The 17,820-nt window shown below is 52.8% G+C and overlaps 1 protein-coding gene across 11 annotated transcripts in view; it reads left to right on the forward strand.

The window, feature by feature from the left end:
* Positions 1–17,820, forward strand: part of Camta1 (calmodulin binding transcription activator 1) — an 814,893-nt gene that overhangs the window by 571,983 nt on the left and 225,090 nt on the right. For all 11 annotated transcript variants that reach the window (XM_040734951.1, XM_040734950.1, XM_040734953.1 and 8 more), the window contains exon 6: positions 6,750–6,821. In XM_040734951.1, coding sequence (XP_040590885.1) covers positions 6,750–6,821 — 72 coding nt within the window. The remainder of the gene's footprint in view (positions 1–6,749; positions 6,822–17,820) is intronic.

Consider the following 17,820-nt stretch of genomic DNA (forward strand, 5'->3'; position numbering starts at 1 on the left):
CCGTGGGACAATCTGAAAACCACAGGCTCTGCCCCTGAGCTCCCATATGTGGGATTCAGATAAGAAACCCAGGAAGAACCTTGGCGCCCCTGCTTGCTCAGAGCTCACTGCTCAAGAGGCCTCTGCTGTCTACCCAGCCTGGTCTCTCCCACCTGTCACCTCCAGGGCCACCTCCTCTGCACTTTTATCACAACATGAACGTCCCTTCCTCTCAGGTCGCTTTGCTGACCTTCAGCACGGGAGGACCAACGGGAGGACCGCATGGCCTTCCCTCTGAGCTCTTGACTCTCTCATCTGGTGATAATCATTTACTGGGACTCACTCCATGCCAGGAACCTAGGGATGGAGGAGGGTGGGGTTCCGGAGAAGAAAGCAACAGATGTTCCCTGAGATCAGCTCCAATCTCCCTTCCCTGTGTCTGAGCCTGGTCTGCTTGCTCAGGGTGCCTTCCCGGGAAGGAGTGGCCGCCTCTCACCTGGACGCTCACCCCGCCCCTCATTTCAACAGGATGAAGCTGATTCCTTCTGGAGAGGCTCCCCCTCCCCTGTCTCCTCTTCTCCCCCATCCCCTCTACACTGAGGCACATTTAAAACCCATTCGTCTTGGTCATGGAGCCATCAGACGCAAGTGAGAGAATTAGACTAAGCACATGGAGAATCCGTTTACTCTGGGTGTCTTTGTAGAGACAGTTACCTGCCCCCCACCCACCCAGGGAGAGAGAGGAGTCATGCCACTGAGGAGCGTGGAGGTCACAGCAGCAGCCACAGCCAGATCTCAGACCCTGGCAGGCAGACAGCCCGGCTGCTGTGATCCCAGCAGGGGTGCCCACAGAGGAGGTAGTCACCCCTTGTGTGAGAGGATTACAGATGAGAGATTTGCTGGCACATGCCCTGCTCGGAGGACACAGCAGGTATTATCTCTGCTTTAGAGACAGCTTTAAGGGGCAAGTTCTTCTGGGACGGGTTCTGGAGGCCTGCGCTGATTGATTCCTGCTGGCCTTGGAAGAATGATGGGCTCGGGCCTTCAAAAGCTTGAGTTCCCCCAAGCCCTCGCCGGTCTATCAGTGCTTGAAATTCTGCCTTCAAGGGTCTTGGCCTGTTAGCACCTTTTCCTATTGCTGTAGCAAACACACTCAGCAAAAGTAACTTAAGGAAAGAGTCCTTGCTTCACAGTTCCAGGGAGTATGGTCTGCCATGGCCGGGAAGGTGTGGCTGTAGGAGCATGGAGCAAACGGTGACTGACGTGACATCCAGAGGAAGCAGAGACAGTGACTGCTGGCGCCCGGCTGGCTTTCTCCCTCTTATTCGGTCTGGGATCTCAGCCCAGTTCAGGGTGGGCCTCCCCACCTGACTTAGCACAATCTAGACACTCCCTTACAGATACACCCAGAGGTTGGTTTCCATGGTGACTCTAAACCCCACCCTCACATGCAAGGTTAACCATAGTATCATGTGTCACCATTGTGACCGAAGACCTGAACCTTTCATTTCACTTCGTGTAATGGATTCACGGGGCCACACATGGCTGGGAGCCATCATGCTGAATAGTGCCTCGCCATGGAGACCTGGATATTTCAGCAGGTGGACAGGATCTTCTCGGGCAAGTGCAGCAGGCTCCAGGAACTGATTGAGTTCTGCAGAACTAGGAAGAACAGACTCTGCCTTTCAAATGCTTCAACCTCCATGCCCTTGCTCCTAACACCCCGACTTCTCTAGATCTAAGGAGCGCACTGCGTAGCAAATTACAGGGTAGCACGTGGCTCACACACTCCAGGAAAGGAAGGTCAGCAAACAGACGTTCTGAGGATGTGGGGCCTCCATGTCCACTGCGCCCCACCCCGTGAGAGGTAGACCTCAGAAAACAGTGCCGAGGGGTGTTTCCTCTAGGGCAGCCAAGGCTCCAGGGACATTGTGCTCTAGGGAGAAGGGACACATGAGCTCAGACCCAGCATCAGGAAAGAGACAAACCATGCGTGCCTCAGGCCTGTTGCTGTGGTGAAGCGTTGGCTCTGAAGGCAGCCGGCTGTGTCTCCTCTCTCGCTTCATCTTCACCTAAAAAAAAAAAGCTGTTGTGTCACAGCTAGGATTCTGAGAACCTAAGAGGAGGTCCCATGTTGGAGGGAAGCTGTTGGGCCTCAGCCCCCACCCTGCATTTGCTTTGTGATTACTACACAAAACAGCAGGCTTCCTCGGGGTATTTCCATGCATGCTCAGTCTTGGTTGATCCCCATCTGCTTCCCTCCCTGATTCCCAGCCCCTGTCCCTAATTTTACCCTTCTGCCCCAATCTCCCTTCCATTTCTGGATCACATGTGTTCTGTGACACAGCCTCCCACCCCGGCCTTTATTCTCCTCCCGTGGGCCTCTTTCCGGTTTTCTGGCCTCTGCCCGTACCCCGTCCCGTATAAATACACACACATAAGAATTCAACAACGGGGTCCTAATATGAGAGAGAATTGCAGTGTTTGTCTTTCTGGACCTGGGTTTGCATACACAGAAGGAGGGAAGCCACACACCAACTCTCATTTACCTGCATGGATATATGCTTCCACACATTCACACACATATATACAATCACACACATATACTCACTTACATACGCATACATACACACACATTCACACACATATACAATCACACACATATACTCACTTACATACGCATACATACACACACATTCACACACATATACAATCACACACACTCACACCCAGTCACACATACATATATGTTCACACTCACACGTATACACTCATACACACACTCACACCCAGACACACACACACACACATACCTCTCCACAGACCTGCATAGAGAGCTTATTCTGCCACATCCCAGACCCTAAATGGAAAGTTCCACCTGGGAAGGCCCGGGGGAAGCCCGCAGCCTGATCAAATCAGGCCTGGAGTTTGTACAGCACAAATCACTCCAGACGAAGCTGATTGCTTTTTTTTTTTTTGCGGAGCGGGTGAAGGGATGGATTGATATACTGCCTTGTGAAATGTTGCACAACGAATCCCCAATCAGCTCAGTGACGTCAGCGTCACTGGGGCTGGAGATCAGTGAAGGGGCCGGGAAGTCCAGGTGAGGATAGGTCACGGCAAGCGAGCTGGGGTGGGGGCAGGGCAGCAGGCGGCCTGGGCTTGTGTGGTGAGTACACAGGAAGAAGGGGACACACAGTAGGGCAGCGGGCAGCCTGGGCTTGTGTGACGAATACACGGGGAGAAGGGGACACAAAGTAGGGCAGCAGCGTTTGTGCCATGCCTGCTGTGCCCTCCCATCAAGGATCCCGAGTGTTCAGCCCACCTCCCATCCTGAGCACTATTCCCACCCCCGCTGGCCACACACGCACCTCTCCATCCCGCACACTCCCTGAGATGGATGCCCGTGGCCCCCTCAGCATCATCCAGGGGGAAATCTAGAATCGAGCCTCCAGGCCTTCTACACCCAGGAGCCGCTGTCCCTGAGGATGGGACAACCGGGTACCCACCTCCCCCCCCCCCAGAGCCTGGACGTCACCCTTATTCCTTGTAAATGTGCCCATTTCCTACTGCTGGTGCCATTGTCCCCCGGCCCTACCCCACCCCCTGCCTTTTCCAGACCTGTCCTTGTGCCCTTGCTGCGTCCTGATCCTGTCCCTTGTCCATACTGTGGCCAGAGCGAGGCTCCAAGATGCGAGTGTGGCCATCACACTCCTTAGCTTCTCGCTGCTCCTAGACAGGGAACAAAGCCACCTCCTTGCTGTCACTGTTGATGATCTGGCCATAGTAACCATCTCAGCCCACTCCACACTCCATCCGCCCGTCTGTCCATCTTCATGCCCCCTCAGCACCGCCTCACCCCATCCTCAGCCCCGGATCCCCCTGCTGCTGACGTCGTCTTACCACAGCTAGCCCTACCCATTCTTCCGGTTACCCAGCCTCCTCCGACGCCTCTCCAACCTGCTCTGATGAGATCCTGTTTGCACAGGTGCTGGACTCAGAGAATGACCTAGGCATCCCATTGTGACATTCATTCTCATCTCTCATGGCCACACTGAGAGAAGTCATCAGAGTGATACCCATTTTCCAGCCTGGAATGATGGGAGTCTCTGAGCTGGCGAGTGGTTGGGGTATGCAAGTTAGATCTCCTGCCCACACAGCATCCACCATTGCTGTGTGTCCCTTCCCCCATGAGGACAGGGATCAGTCGTTCAACACGTGTGTCTCTTGAAATCAAAGCTGAAAAACCCTTTGTGTGTTAACATATCAGAGTGTCATCTCTTATGTGTTGGAAGTCCTCATCTTACTGTGTACCACAAATGAAAATGAAATATTTACTCTTCCCCCATCATTGCCCATACAAGGCTTTTGGGACCCTATGTCCTGGATAGGAAAGGGGGTGCTCAATTTTACCTAGACACCATAGTGAGAGTCCCAAAGGCCATGGCCAGAAAGAGACATTGTGACAGCCATGGTAACTAACAGGCTGATGGAGGCCCACACCCTGGGCCTCCTGGCTTCTCCCCACGCAATGCCCGCCTTGTCAGGACGCACTCATGGCTGTGTTTCCCTCCTGTCCACATTCCTAGCTTCGTATCTCTCTGCTGGTGAGACAAGAGACATGGGGTCATGGTGGTAGCTAGAGGAGAGAGGGGCATCTTAAAGCAGCCATGTGGTTCTGAGTGAGCCATGGGGCTCTTCTAGTTTGCATGCATAAGCCCTGATAGACGTGCACCTGTTTTTCTTTTGCAATTTTGTTTTGCTTACCCAGTGACCCCAGGCAGTTCTGAGCAGACAGGTTGTTGGCAATAGGGGCTGGGATGTCTGGAAAGGGCAATCCGTGATCACTTCTTTTCCACTCACAGGCTGGGTATATCAGGTGCTCGGCAAATTCACAGCCCAAACGTGGGCTTCAAGAAGGCTCAGATCTACAGATAGGAAGGCACCGGAGGGGGACATGATGCCAAAAGTCAGCCGTGTTCACTTCAAGTTTGAAAGAGGAGTGAACAACGAGAGGACGAAGGCAGGAGCCTTTTATTTCAAAGGGACAGGAGAAATTCTCTCAGCCATCCATCTCTCCCTCCACTCATGACACAAGTCAAACAAAGAAACTGCCCTTGAGAAGCGTGGATCCCACGAGGGAGAGAGATCACGGAAAGCCACAGGTGGCTGCTGGTTTCATTGCTGGCCAAACGTTCCCAGAAAATAAATATGCAAACAAAACTCAGCCTGGCTAGAAATGGGTGATCAAAAAAAAAAAAGAAAGAAAGAAATCCCAATCACAAAACCAAAAACACAGCATCTTGAAAGCCAGGAAAGTCAGGGAAGAATATTGCCTTCTTAATAATAAATACATTTCGTGGGCAAGAACTGCAAGGGAATCGTTTAAATTAATTTCCGCTTTGTTTGTTTGGTTTGTACAGGGCTCAAATCCCAGCTGACAGCGATCTGTAAAAGTTCTAACATATTGGAAATCTGATTTTCTTGCAGCCTGAATCCCAGAGTCCAAAATGATTTCTCTTTCAACTCTGCTAATCAGACAGGCAGGGCTCGAATGGACTCTGAGTCAAGCCAAATTGCTCTTGGTCTTTCGGGGAAGGGATATGAAAGATGTCTGACAGGCACCCCAAGGGGAAGCCGCCTGCCATTCCTCTCTGGAGTGCTGCTGTGAGGGAGAGCACCCTTGTGCCGGGAGATGGGGACAGTCCCTCGGTGTTCCTTGCAGCCAGAATTTCCTTCTCTCTCCACCCTTTCTGGATTGTGTACCTTGACGAGGGGGAACTCTGGGGAGGAAGAAAGGGAGGTTGGTCAATTTAGAATTAGAGGCCAAAAGCAAAGGCTTTGGCACAGACTCTGAGGTGGACCCCATCACTAAGCCCTCGGGGAGCAGTCTGTGGCTTGGCGTCTTTCTCTCCCATGCAAATCTCCAGAGGGTTCCAACCAGTAGACCACCTTGGGTCCCTCCCATCTCCCCAGCATGCTTCCCCCTGAGAACCAAGCTCTGTATGCAGATCAACTGCTCCCCACCCAGAAACGGGCTTTAGGGCAGCCCACCCACCCAACAACTCCACCTGGGTATCCCAGGTGATAGGCACCTCCTCCCAGCTCCGCCCTGAACCTGAGTGGCTCCACCGCCCATTCTCCAACCAAATCTATCTGAAATAAATACATGAAGCAAGCAAGAAAGAAAAAAAATAGGAACAAACCAAGCAACCCTTGCTCAAAAATAAAAGTAGGGTCCATGGCAGGTAGTGCCCCTATATTGATAGATGCACCTTATTATGCCCAGATTGTTCCCATCAGCCTTGGACTCATATCAACAAAGGATGCTGCCTATCTTGGAGCAGTATGGAGTGTGTGTGTGTGTGCATACGTGTGCATGCGTGTGCATGCACGTGCACACCTGTGTCAATGTATGTTGTTGTTTTAATCTACAAGGTAATCTTCAGTACTTCCCATATACCCAAGAATCTCAGCCTAGGCTATAGCAATTGGTGTCGCGACTTCAGCCCCTGAATGCGGCCTGGCAGTTCCGAGTTCTCAGGTGCCTCCAGTCCCCCACAGGGTACAGTGCCTGCTGCCTGTGGTCCCTACTGGCATGTCCCACAGTCCATCCTAGACCCTAACCCCTGGAGCCCCACCCTGTCCTCAGTCTCCCCAGGTCTGCCAGCGGCGGCGTGGCCCTTCTCGCTCCTTCTCTGTTGCGCTGTCTTCCTTCCTTCCTTCCTTCCCTCTTTCCAACTGAACTCTCGTTTTTCCTCTCTCCCTAGTGCTTGTACGGCTGCTATGTCCATTCCTCCATCATCCCCACTTTCCACCGGAGGTGCTACTGGCTCCTTCAGGTAGGTGGCTGGGACTGGATTCTTCTTGCGTCGCCGTTGCTTGGGAAGGGTCCGTGGAGGGTGCTGAGGGGGCATGGGGCTCCTGCGTGTGACAGAGGCTTTGGACTGAGAGCCCTGGTGCACTTTCCTAGTTTTCAGTGGTTTGTGTCCAGGCTGTTTGGCGACTGGTCTGATTGTGAGGTTGCAGGAAGGAGAGAGAGAGAGAGAGAGTTGGTGGCCGGGGTACACCTTGTTCACCCGGGGAGAGAAGGAGTAGATGATTCAGGGTCCATGGCTTCCTGTTTGTTGATGAGGATAAAAAAGAAAACTGAGTGTCCCACCCCTTGCTATAAAATTCCTCTCCTCCGCTACTAGCCATGTGTTCATTTGCTCTGTTGGTTAGTCAGAAGGTATGATGTGATTTCCCAGGAGTGTTCTAGGGGCAGTGGGATTGACTGAGATGCCTGCTGGGGAGGAGTAGGTCTTGACTCCTTGGGAAAGAGCTCTATGATTGATGTGTAATGCCTGCCTTAAAGATGAACGTGGTGTGGAACCATCTGCCATGCTTGTGGAGGGTGGCCTCTGTCCATGGTGCTGGCTAGACAGCCTCTGTCTGTGGTTATGGATAGTCTAGAGTGTAGCTAGGCAGCTCCTGTCCATGGTGCTGGAGGGGGCAGCTCCTGTCCATGGTGCTGGAGGGGGCAGCTCCTGTCCGTGGTGCTGGAGGGGACAGCTCCTGTACATGGTGCTGGATACGCAGCTGCTGTCCGTGGTGCAGGAAGGGCAGCTGCTGTCCGTTGTGTTAGCATAGTAGATCTAAACAGAGGCTACCTAGCCTCTTACAAGAAGCAGCCAGGAGCATATGGTTCTGCGAGGAGAGAAGTCCTGAGGATCTATCCAGTGGGACTGGACCTGTGTCTCTTCCCAAGCTAGCCCTGTGCTATACAAATTCTCTTTATAGGATCCAACCCAGTGGGCCTGTCACCATTCCCCTTACACGCAACGTTGTCCTACTACCTCTATCCAGGAACTGCTGCTGGGGGACTCATTATTGTGGTCCAACTGTCTGTATTCACTCACATTCAAGCTGTGTATCACTTGGGGTTTGGTGGCCTGGAGGACCTAGGGGAGTGGTTGAGGGGAAACTGACAGAGGGGAAGCAAACATCAAGCGTCATCCATGTGTGCAGGAAGAAAAGAGCCTCAAAGAGAACTGGGTACAGAGAGGCCACTATGTCCAGTGAAAATACCCCGGGAGGTATCCATGGAGCTTGGAGCTGTCTGGATGGAGGCTGGGGCCCAGCCTTGTCAAGGTTCTACTGCCCTGCTTCCCAGCTGTAGCCAACAGCCCCTCTGTTCTCCCTCAGTTCCCAGGATTAATTGTCTATGGCTCAGTGCATTCCTTAGAGAATGACATCCTGGCTGGCCAGAAGACAAGCTGATCTACAAAGCTTATGTGTCTGCCACACCAGGCTCCCATTGTCAGTTGTCCTGTCTCTGCATCCCTTGGAGGCTGATGTAGGAGTGTTTAGGGAGGTCAATGCAATATGGAATATAATATATTTATTTACCAGAATAAGAACTTACACACAAAGGCTGGGGAGTCAGAAGCGTGGCAGGCTTCCAGAGGAAGAGAGGAGAAGAAGAGAGATTCATTTCTCTTTCACTTCCTTTTATCTTTACCTGTCCTAAATTTCCTTATCCCCGCCCTTAGGGTTGATAGCTTTGTGGGGCTCCACCCCTATGTAGGAGTGTTTGTTTTTCTAATTTCTTAGAGCTGTGCCATTTTTAGGGTGTTTTGCATGGTCATGGAGTGCTACTTTGGTTCGTAGGAATTGCCCTAAAGATACTAAGCCATTGGGTAAGAGTTTTCTCACTAGCAAACTGGCGGCAGAGTGTGGGGCCTCTGTTTCGAGAGGGCAGCACACTGACCTGGCTAGGACATCTTCATGGCTCCCTGATTCCAGTTCTGGGTTCCAGAAACTTCATTTACTCCAAGCATCCTGTGACTTTTGGAAATTCCTTCCTAGACCTCTAGTCCCCTGTGCCTGGCTGTGACTCTTTTCCTTTTGGTGTCTATTCCCCTGGTTAGAATGTGTCTCTGACATGCTCTCTGTGCCACTCTGGGCTGGGAATCCTAACAGATCAGTTCCCAGAACATGTTAACTTTCTGCCCACAGAAGGATGCCTGCCACCTCTCCTTAAAGATGGCCTCCCCCTGCATTTCTGCCTCTTCTCAGCACACTGCACTCTTAGGGATTTTTAGTTCCACTGGACTTCCTCTGCTTGAGGCAGACACCCTTGGACAGCATGGAAGTTGAGCTCTTGTTTCCATAGCTACGTTCTGGTGACTCCCAGATGCTCCTAGAGCAAGAAGGAAAGCCACATCCTCTGCCCACTTTCCTCCCTGATTCTGTGCCCTGTCCTCTGGGTGCTGAAGACATACCTGGAGTGAGTCACATGCTTGTGTCTGACTTGTCACACTCTAGTTGACAGACAGCCGGATGACCCTCTACCCCAGCCCACACCAAAGGCCAGTGTGGCAGGATCAACCAGGCTGCTCTGGGCATCTTCGTTTTTCCAGCCCATGCTGGGGAGAATCGTCAGCCCTGTACCTCACCTCTAGTCCTCAAACACAGCTCTTCCTACTACTTGTGATCAGGTGATGGCAGAGGGGCTTCCCCCAGACCAAGGCACTGGGGAGATCCCTGCAGTGGGGTGCCCAGGGTGAAATCCCCACCCCCCAGTCAGGCTGAGTGACAAGCTATCAGGGAGCTTAAGCCAAGGCAATTAGTGTAAGGCATGCCCTGCCCACTCTGAACCAGGCAGCCCAACAGCAGCAGGTTCTGCTCAGGGCAGCTTGTTCTAGTGCTAGAACACTAATGACATCATGCCAGGGTTTAATTTCTCTGGTGTTAAAGATGCTGTGAGACATTGGCCCAGATGTAATTTGGCTCAGGTTTGTCCCCAATACCAAACACCATGAAAGGTGATTGATATCAGGGGTGCCCCATTGAGTTGAGAAAGGAAGCCAGAGAGCAAGGTGGCAGCCAGGCCCTGAGGAGGTGCTGAAAATCAGGCTGGGGTCATCGGGAGCATCCAGCCCACCATCTGCCGAGTAACATGGCTGGAGCAAGACAACCTTCTAGAAAGGGTGGAACTTTCAGGAAGGGTACAGTGGGAGGCCTCTGGATAAAGGAAATTCCTCTAGGAATATCCCTACCACTGGCCACGCCGACAAGCCATGGCTCATGTCCATCCTCTGACATCTGCCAGCAGAGGCCACCTCAAAGCCACGTAGCACAACAGGGGTTCTATGCTCAGACAAATCCACTGAGCTCTCTTTACCCACAGCGGAGCTCCCCAACAGGAGAACTCCCCATCCCTGTCTCCCTCAGTCCCAAGCACAGATCCTTGACCAAGGTAGGGAAGGAGCCAACATGTCCTCAAGGTCACAGCTTAACTGAACAAATGCCCCAAATGGCAGCATGGAGCAAGCTGAAGGCCAGTGGCAGGGGTGTGGATGGAGTCACTGAGCCACCTGGCTTTCTTCTGGGGGTACCATTTTCTGTCCATCTGTGTGTATTGTACTCCCCCTTCCTCATTGCTGGTGAAGGTTCTACCCTAGTGCAACCCAAGATCCAAGCAAGCAAGTCCTAGAATGCAGGGTGCTGAAGTCTGGTTAGCTCACAGGTACATTGGGTCATCACCATGACTGATGGGCACCAGTGTTATGAGAGACACTGGGCATCTCAGGAGTGCTACAGGGTGGGGGCCACTGGTGCCCAAGACAGTATCCCAGGCTGCACTGTGGATCCAGATGGGCTGAATCCCACCCACTTCTCCAACTGGCCAGACCCTGAGATCCCAGGTGACTTGGACAAGGTCACCTCTGCAGGAACCCCACGCACTGTGTTTGTTCCATCCTCAATCCCTGTCACAGCCAATGGGGTCCCAGGCTCCAGTAAGCTCAGTTGCTACATTTTTCTAGAGGGGTCACTGAGGTCCACAGAGACCAAGGCCAGCCCAAGAGACACTCAAGTCAGATACAGGGCAGAGCAGTAATCTCTGCTTCCACTGCCTGACTTGTCTCTGACTAGCTTCCGAGGCTGGGCCTTGCTAGGGCTGGATAGAAGCAGCACTAAGGGACAAAGCAGAGTTAAACAGAAAGGGTCTCGCTATCCAGGACCTCAGACCTCAGGCATCCTGGCCTCCACGATCCATCCCTTTGAGCACAGCTTCCCCTGAGAACGAGCCCCATTTCTGGCCGCGCTTCCCATCAGACTGCTGGCTTCTTTGCAAACCGTTTCTGCTTCTAATGAGTGTTTTTCTCTTTGCCATTGTTCTCTCAAATGCTTAATGAATGTTTTCCTTACATAAGCCAAGGGGGGTGGGCCTTCACACGGCTGTGTGACTGCTCACTCCAGCCCATGGGGGAAGAGGCCATGAGAATCCTTCCTGGTTCAGCACAGTCCTGCAAAACAGAGAGGCCTGTGTGAAGATGGGACCTCGGGGACCAGGGAAGAACATAGTACAAAGTATGGGGTTTCCAGTTCACTAAGGAATACCGCACACATTTCAGCTCCAAGATCTAGAACCCAGTCCTGGGGGCGGGCACTGGATTCTGAGCCCATGGAGCTGGATTCTAGTCCTTCCTGGTCTACTCCGCTCTGAGCACCAGCAGCTATACCCGCACAGCTGACCACCGCTGACCACCACTGCTTCCTGGTCAGGCAGCCAACCTTCATTACATTCCTTGTCACTTGGGAGAAGTGCTTCAGTCATTCAGCCACCAGGGGGCAGAATGAAGCAAGATGTCAAGGTCACCTATGGTCATTCTCTCTGCCTCTTTGTAAGGTGTCATCATCACTCTTAGAGCACTGGTCATCTTACCGCAGGCCATGAAAGTGGCCCCCAAGTGGGAAGGCTACAGGGCTGCTTCCTGCCAATCCGCTAGGCTCTGCCCACCCTGCCACGCCAGAAAAAGTGTTTACAGGGCTGTAATCATGGTATTGCTACGACAAAGTGCCAAAGGCAACTATCTTATCAGAAAGAAAGGTTTTGTTCTAGTTAGTGCTGTAGCATGAATTCTCTTTTGTCTTGACAATAAAACCTTGGAGTCGGCTATCAGGGGATGAAAGCCGAAGGATCCCAGAAGCAGAGAGGCCAGGTACTTAGAGCGTTCTTTCTTCTACCAATGCTCAGACCAAAGGGGTGATCCTGTCCTCAGACTGCCTCCTCAGGCTGACGGCCCTGCCTTGTATTTCCCTCTCCGTCCAGCCATACCCCTTATTGTCTCCACCTCCCTCGTGCTGGGATTACAGGCGTGCGACTCCCGAGTACGGGGATTAAAGGTGAGAGCCACCACCACTTGGCTGTTTTTCTTTCAGACTGGATCGATTTTGTGTAGCCCACGATGGCCTTGAACTGACAGGAAAATTCGTCCGCCCCTGTTTCCTGAGTGCTGCTGACCAGTGTGGCTAGTTCTGCATTCTGGTCTCCAGGCAAGCTTCATTTGTTAGATCACAACTAAAACATCACCACATAGGGTTTCTATTGCTGTGAAGAGACACCATGTCCACAGAAAACTTATATAAAAGAAAACGGTTTCAGAGATTCAGTCCGTGATCCTCATCGTGGGGAACGTGGTGACATGTGGACAGGCAGCCGCGGGGCCGGGGAAGAAGCTGAGAGTTCTACATCTTGACCTACAGGCAACAGGAAGTGAAGGGTCACACTGGGTTTGGGCGTGTACGAGATCTCAAAACCCACCTCCACAGTGACACACGTCCTCTAGCAAGGCCACACCCACTCCAACGAGGCCACACCCACTCCAACGAGGCCACACCCACCCAACGAGGCCACACCCACTCCAACAAGGCCACACCCACCCAACGAGGCCACACCCACCCCAACGAGGCCACTCCCTGTGGGCCAGACATTCACACCCATGGTCTACCGGGGCCATGCCTACTTAAACCACCGCAGGCTAACTTTGGCGTATGGTCTCGGAGGTTTCCAGTCCCTGGATGCTAGGTCCTTTTACGTTGAGTGTGTGGTAACCCATGGCGTCGTGGTGCAGAGGATACACTTGAATGAAACCTTGCACCTTGTGGAAGCTGGGGAGAAAGGAGAGATGGGGAGAGGCTAAGGTCCCCCACACGCAGGCTCCCAGTGACTTCCCATGGGCCTCACCTCTGGAAGTTTCCGCCACCTTCTCATAGCGCCACAGATTGGGGACCATAACTTTAGCAGCAAGGCCTCTGGGGACATTTCAGGTTCAAGTCATGTGAGGCTGATCCAGACAGTGGATTCTGGGGAAGCAAAGCAATGGACCAGGTAACCAGGGAAGGCTTCCTGGAAGAGGAGGTGAATCCAGAATTGAAGGATGGAGGAGACAGGGTGGGAAGGAGATCCCCAATGCCCCTTTGACATGAGGCAGGCGGAGGAGGCAGGCATGGACGCCTGCCCAGTGGGCAGTGGAGTTAACGAATGTTTTCTGCTTGAGTAAGGCGGGGGGGGGATGTAACACGGCTGCTTAGAGTTCCCAGACCCACACACCTGGCCCAGGGCTGTCTGGGAAGAGGCCTTGGGAAGGACCAGCCTAGCATGGTAGCAGAGCCAGGAGGTTTGAGGGACAGTAAGGGGAGAGGCCTGCGATTCGCCACCTCTGCTTCAGACTCACAGCGGATTGGGCTAGGAGGGGCCTGGGCAGGGTGCCAGGGCAAAGTCACTGTGAGGAATTGGGTCCTGTAACCCCAGCCCTCTGCAGGCTGAGAGAAAATGGAGGATAGAGAGCAGGGAGTGTTCGAGGCCAGCCTCGCTAGAACCCATCCCTACAAACAGAAGCAATGACAATCCCATGAAAGCGTCTCTGGGGTCAACCAATAGCCGTCACCATCAACATCACCATCATCATCACCATCATCATCATCATCACTGTGTTAATGACCTCATTCATCACAGGCCGTGTGCTTCTGAGTACTTTGTGGTCCCCACGGGGCAGGGGCGTTGTTGTTTTCACCGTGTAGAAGTGAGTTTGGGAGTGAGTGCTTCCGGCACGTGCTGAACGAGGCCTGAACACCGTGTGTTGGAGGCGTGCTAGTCCCAAGCCAGGCATCAGCCCAACACAGCACCCTCTAGCTGAGGTGTCCCTGCTGAGGGAGAAGGTCTGTGTTTGCAGGAAGGACAAGAGTCTGGGGACCACAGGGTGCACTATGGGGCAGGGGTGGACTGTGGGAAGGGTGAGGAGACTGTGGCTAAAGGGAGAGGTTTCCATTCGGTCTGGGTAATTTCAGTCCAGGGATGACTAACTCAAACCAAAGCCAAGTGGGCAATCCACCCAGGAATCTCTTTCACTGGGGAAGCCAAGATAGACACATGACACAGGGCAGAGGGAAGGGATTGTTCACATGATGCATTCTTATCCCAGCTTCACTCCAAGGAGCAGCTTTCCCAACTTTCTCCATTTAATGTCCCTCGAATAATGTGATGGAGGGATTAGGTAGACATCAGGAATTTACGGTGCTATGCAAAAAAGAAAAAAAAAGAAAGTTCAATTCCATTAAGATTTCAGGACACCGGCCAAGGCTGAGCAGCAGAGCGGGTAGTCGGGTAGTATTTCCTCCTTTGATGTCTTCTCTTGATTGCGATTTACGATGCCAAGGCCATGGCTGTACCCACCTAAAGCTTCCAGAAAATATGGCAGGTTCCCAAAGCCAGCTATTATCCTCTCCGAGGAATGTCACTGGGCATTTTCCAGATTCCCCCATCTCCATCCTTTTCCCCGGGGACAGCGGAGATGGCAGTGTCTGATTGGCTGTTTTCACAGTCCGTTTTCATGGGTGGTGTTCAGGTGGTTGTGACCAGCCTTGCCTTCACCTGGCAGCTCTCCGTTTGCCAAGGTTTGCTGGTGTGGCCAGAGCCTTCTGGAGCCACAGAACACTCTGCTACCACCTAATGGACAAGGAGGGTACTGCGGATAGGACAGCCTACTGGGATCTGGGCTTGGAACCAGCCGAGTTTGAATTACCCTACTCTTGCTAGCCTGGGATTCTGGCTCAATGAACTGGATGTAGTGTGTGTGTGTGTGTGTGTGTGTGTGTGTGTGTGTGTGTGTGTGTGTGTGTGTGTGTGTGTGTGTGCGCTTGGACAGGCATTTCATTCTCACTATGACGAAAGACAGAGGTCAGACTTGCAGAAGTCCTGGTGTCATGTTTGGTAGGCTGTTCGAAGTCACCTTCCTGTGAAGACTGCTTTTACCCCAGCAGATTGGGCGGGTACGTGTTGTCAGGGGTGGTCTCTAAGAGACTGCCTGTCCATGAGTGAAATTTAAGGTCCCCTAGAGTGAAATTTAAGGTCCCTTAGATGTCACCATGTGATCATAGGCCCCAGAGTCTGGCTTGTCCCTCAGCTTTGGGCAAGGGTTTCTCCTGTAGTCACGTGAGCTGGGTCCTCTGCACCCTGTCATTTGGTCTTCTCTTCCCCTCACACATCCAAGCCCCCTTCGCTCCACGTCCCACTGTGACAGAACCACAGTGTCCCTTATCCTGGCGTGCAAACTCTCCTTTGTCCTTCAGCCCTGAAAGGATTGGGCTGCCACAGTGATCTGGGAGGCAGAGGCAGGATGAAGCTGCCAGGGCTGCGGTCCCTGGAGATGGAATTATTAATTAGTCTTATTATCCACAATGCGTCAGTCTCTTAATCCTCGGGTCTGCAGAGGGGTTTGCGCCTCCACGGCATGTGGTGTCAGCTCGGCTAAGCAATGGCTTTTAATATGAAGGCAGAACAACGGGCTCCGCGGTTTGGTCACTATCTTCATCTATCAAGCCAAACAATTCCTGCCCCCCTTTGCAGAGTCCCCTTCAAAAGGCGGGGAGAACGCCAGAACAGCTTAATTTCCCCCAGCAAGATGGCTCATAATGCAGGCTTTGTCTAATTATCCTGTGCATGTAATCTTGAGCTGATGCCCTGTCCTCTTCTTTTGAGCTGGAGGGGAACTGTGCGACCCCGCTTCTCAAAGCACCTGACATAAGCTGGCCTCCAGGAAACATTTATGGTGGTGGCGCCGTCTCTGAAGGACCCAGATAAAACCTGAGGCACCTGTGACTGCCCTGCGTGTGACTGTCAGCCTCCAGCCGTGCCCCAGCAGAGCTTTGTGGGACGGTTCTAGATCCAGTGTGAGCAGGGGGGGGTGCCGTGATCTGCTGCACCGCGGCTTCGTTTGTCCCCTAGTGTTAGCGGCTGTCGGGACGTAGAACTGAGACAAGAAGATACACACCATCTGCCACCACCCGGGGGTCTACAGGTATGCACACGTGTGTGCATATAAGCACACAGGTACGTATGCGCACACAGATAACTGTAAGTACGCACACGTATGGGCGGATGTGTGCAGGTGTACACGATGCACAAGTGTACCCGAGCGCACAAACGTTTGTGTGCGCAAGCGCGCACATAAGCACACGTGTTCACACAGGTGTGCACGGGTGTATGTTCAGGCATGGACATATGACTTTGGTTATGCGCCGTTGCTCACATGTATACACATATGATCACAGGTGTTCATAGACATGCACAGGTATACATAAGTGTTCATAAGTATGCACATGGTTCCATAAGTATATATGGCCACAGGTGTGCATATGTGTGTTCACAAGTGTGTACAGATATCCATAGGTGTCCATGGGTGTGCATGGCGACATACATACATTCTGCATGGGTATACCCACATGTACACACGTGATCGCAGGTGGGAATAGGCATATACCACGTATGCATGTATGTTCACTGACATGCAAGGGTGTATAAAAGCATGCACAAGTGTGCATGTGTGATCATAGATGTGCGTGCGCATAAATACGTACGTGTATACACAGGTGTGCATAGTTATGTCCAGCATCCTCGGTCCTCACCCCTCCCCTCTGCATTCTTTTACTCTCCTCCTAGACCCAGATTCTGCAGGGTTTGAAGCGGCCCTCCCTGTGTAGCACTTCCCAATGACGATAGTCTGTACATTCTCCCTCCCAGATGTGCTGGGGTTCCCCTGTGATGGTGATACAGTGACACAGAATGAAGGGAGCCAGAATCACCCCATGAGATGCGCTGCTCAGGAGAGCCTCTCGCCCAGCCCAGGCTCTGCCTGAGGCGGTCCCTACCCTGCGCCCCATTCTACCCTTATGCTAGCCCTTCCAGGGTCCCAAGAGCCTCTGCCTGGCTGAATCCAAAGTCGTCTTGCCACCCTCGCTCTTCCCGTGTCCCACGGCGCTCCCCAAGTTGGCCAATCCATCTGGAATGTCCCCCACTGCAGAGGTTCCTGTCTCTCTGTTCTTACTGTCCACTCTATGCAACCCCTACTTTTTCAGAAACTGTCGCTGTTGAATTCTCCCTGGGTCTCCTTGACCTCTCTTCCACGCTGCCTCCTGGGCGCGCCAGTCCCAGGTCCCCATGAACCAGATTTGAACCTGGCCACTGACACACAGGGTATTGTGGCCCACAGCCTTCCTAGAGCTCTTCCGGCAGGGACCAGCAAGACTCCATCTCCAACAAGAGCCACTACCCCTCAGGGGCTCTAGCAAGCCCTACACCCCTCTCCTTCCCTCACTCCCCCTCCCTGCTCAGAAATGTGTTCTCAACCCAGATCCCCCCACCTCCATGCCCTCTTCTGCTGCCCCAAGACAAACCCCAGCTACTCCCCCATGGTCAGGCTAGGTGCTCTTCTTTGCAAGTAGCCCATCCCCCACTGAGCAGTAGGGTAGCCCCCTTAAGTTCCAGAATGTATCACCATCACCCCTACACCAGTCAGCTCCCTAAGTCTCCTCTGCACCTAAAGGTGTCCTTACCATAATAGCCATGCCCTTACATGATAGCCATGCCCTTACCATGATAGCCACGCCCTTATCATGAAGTCTTTCTCCCCCTAGAGGCTCTAGTTTGATGCTATCTTTTGCTCCCAAGTAAAACCTAGCTCCTAGGTGCCCCAGGGCCTTCGTGTGTGCCCCCCAAGCTGCCTGGAAGATACC

Source organism: Mesocricetus auratus, unplaced genomic scaffold (assembly GCF_017639785.1).
Source record: "Mesocricetus auratus isolate SY011 unplaced genomic scaffold, BCM_Maur_2.0 Super-Scaffold_100042, whole genome shotgun sequence".
NCBI lineage: Eukaryota > Metazoa > Chordata > Mammalia > Rodentia > Cricetidae > Mesocricetus > Mesocricetus auratus.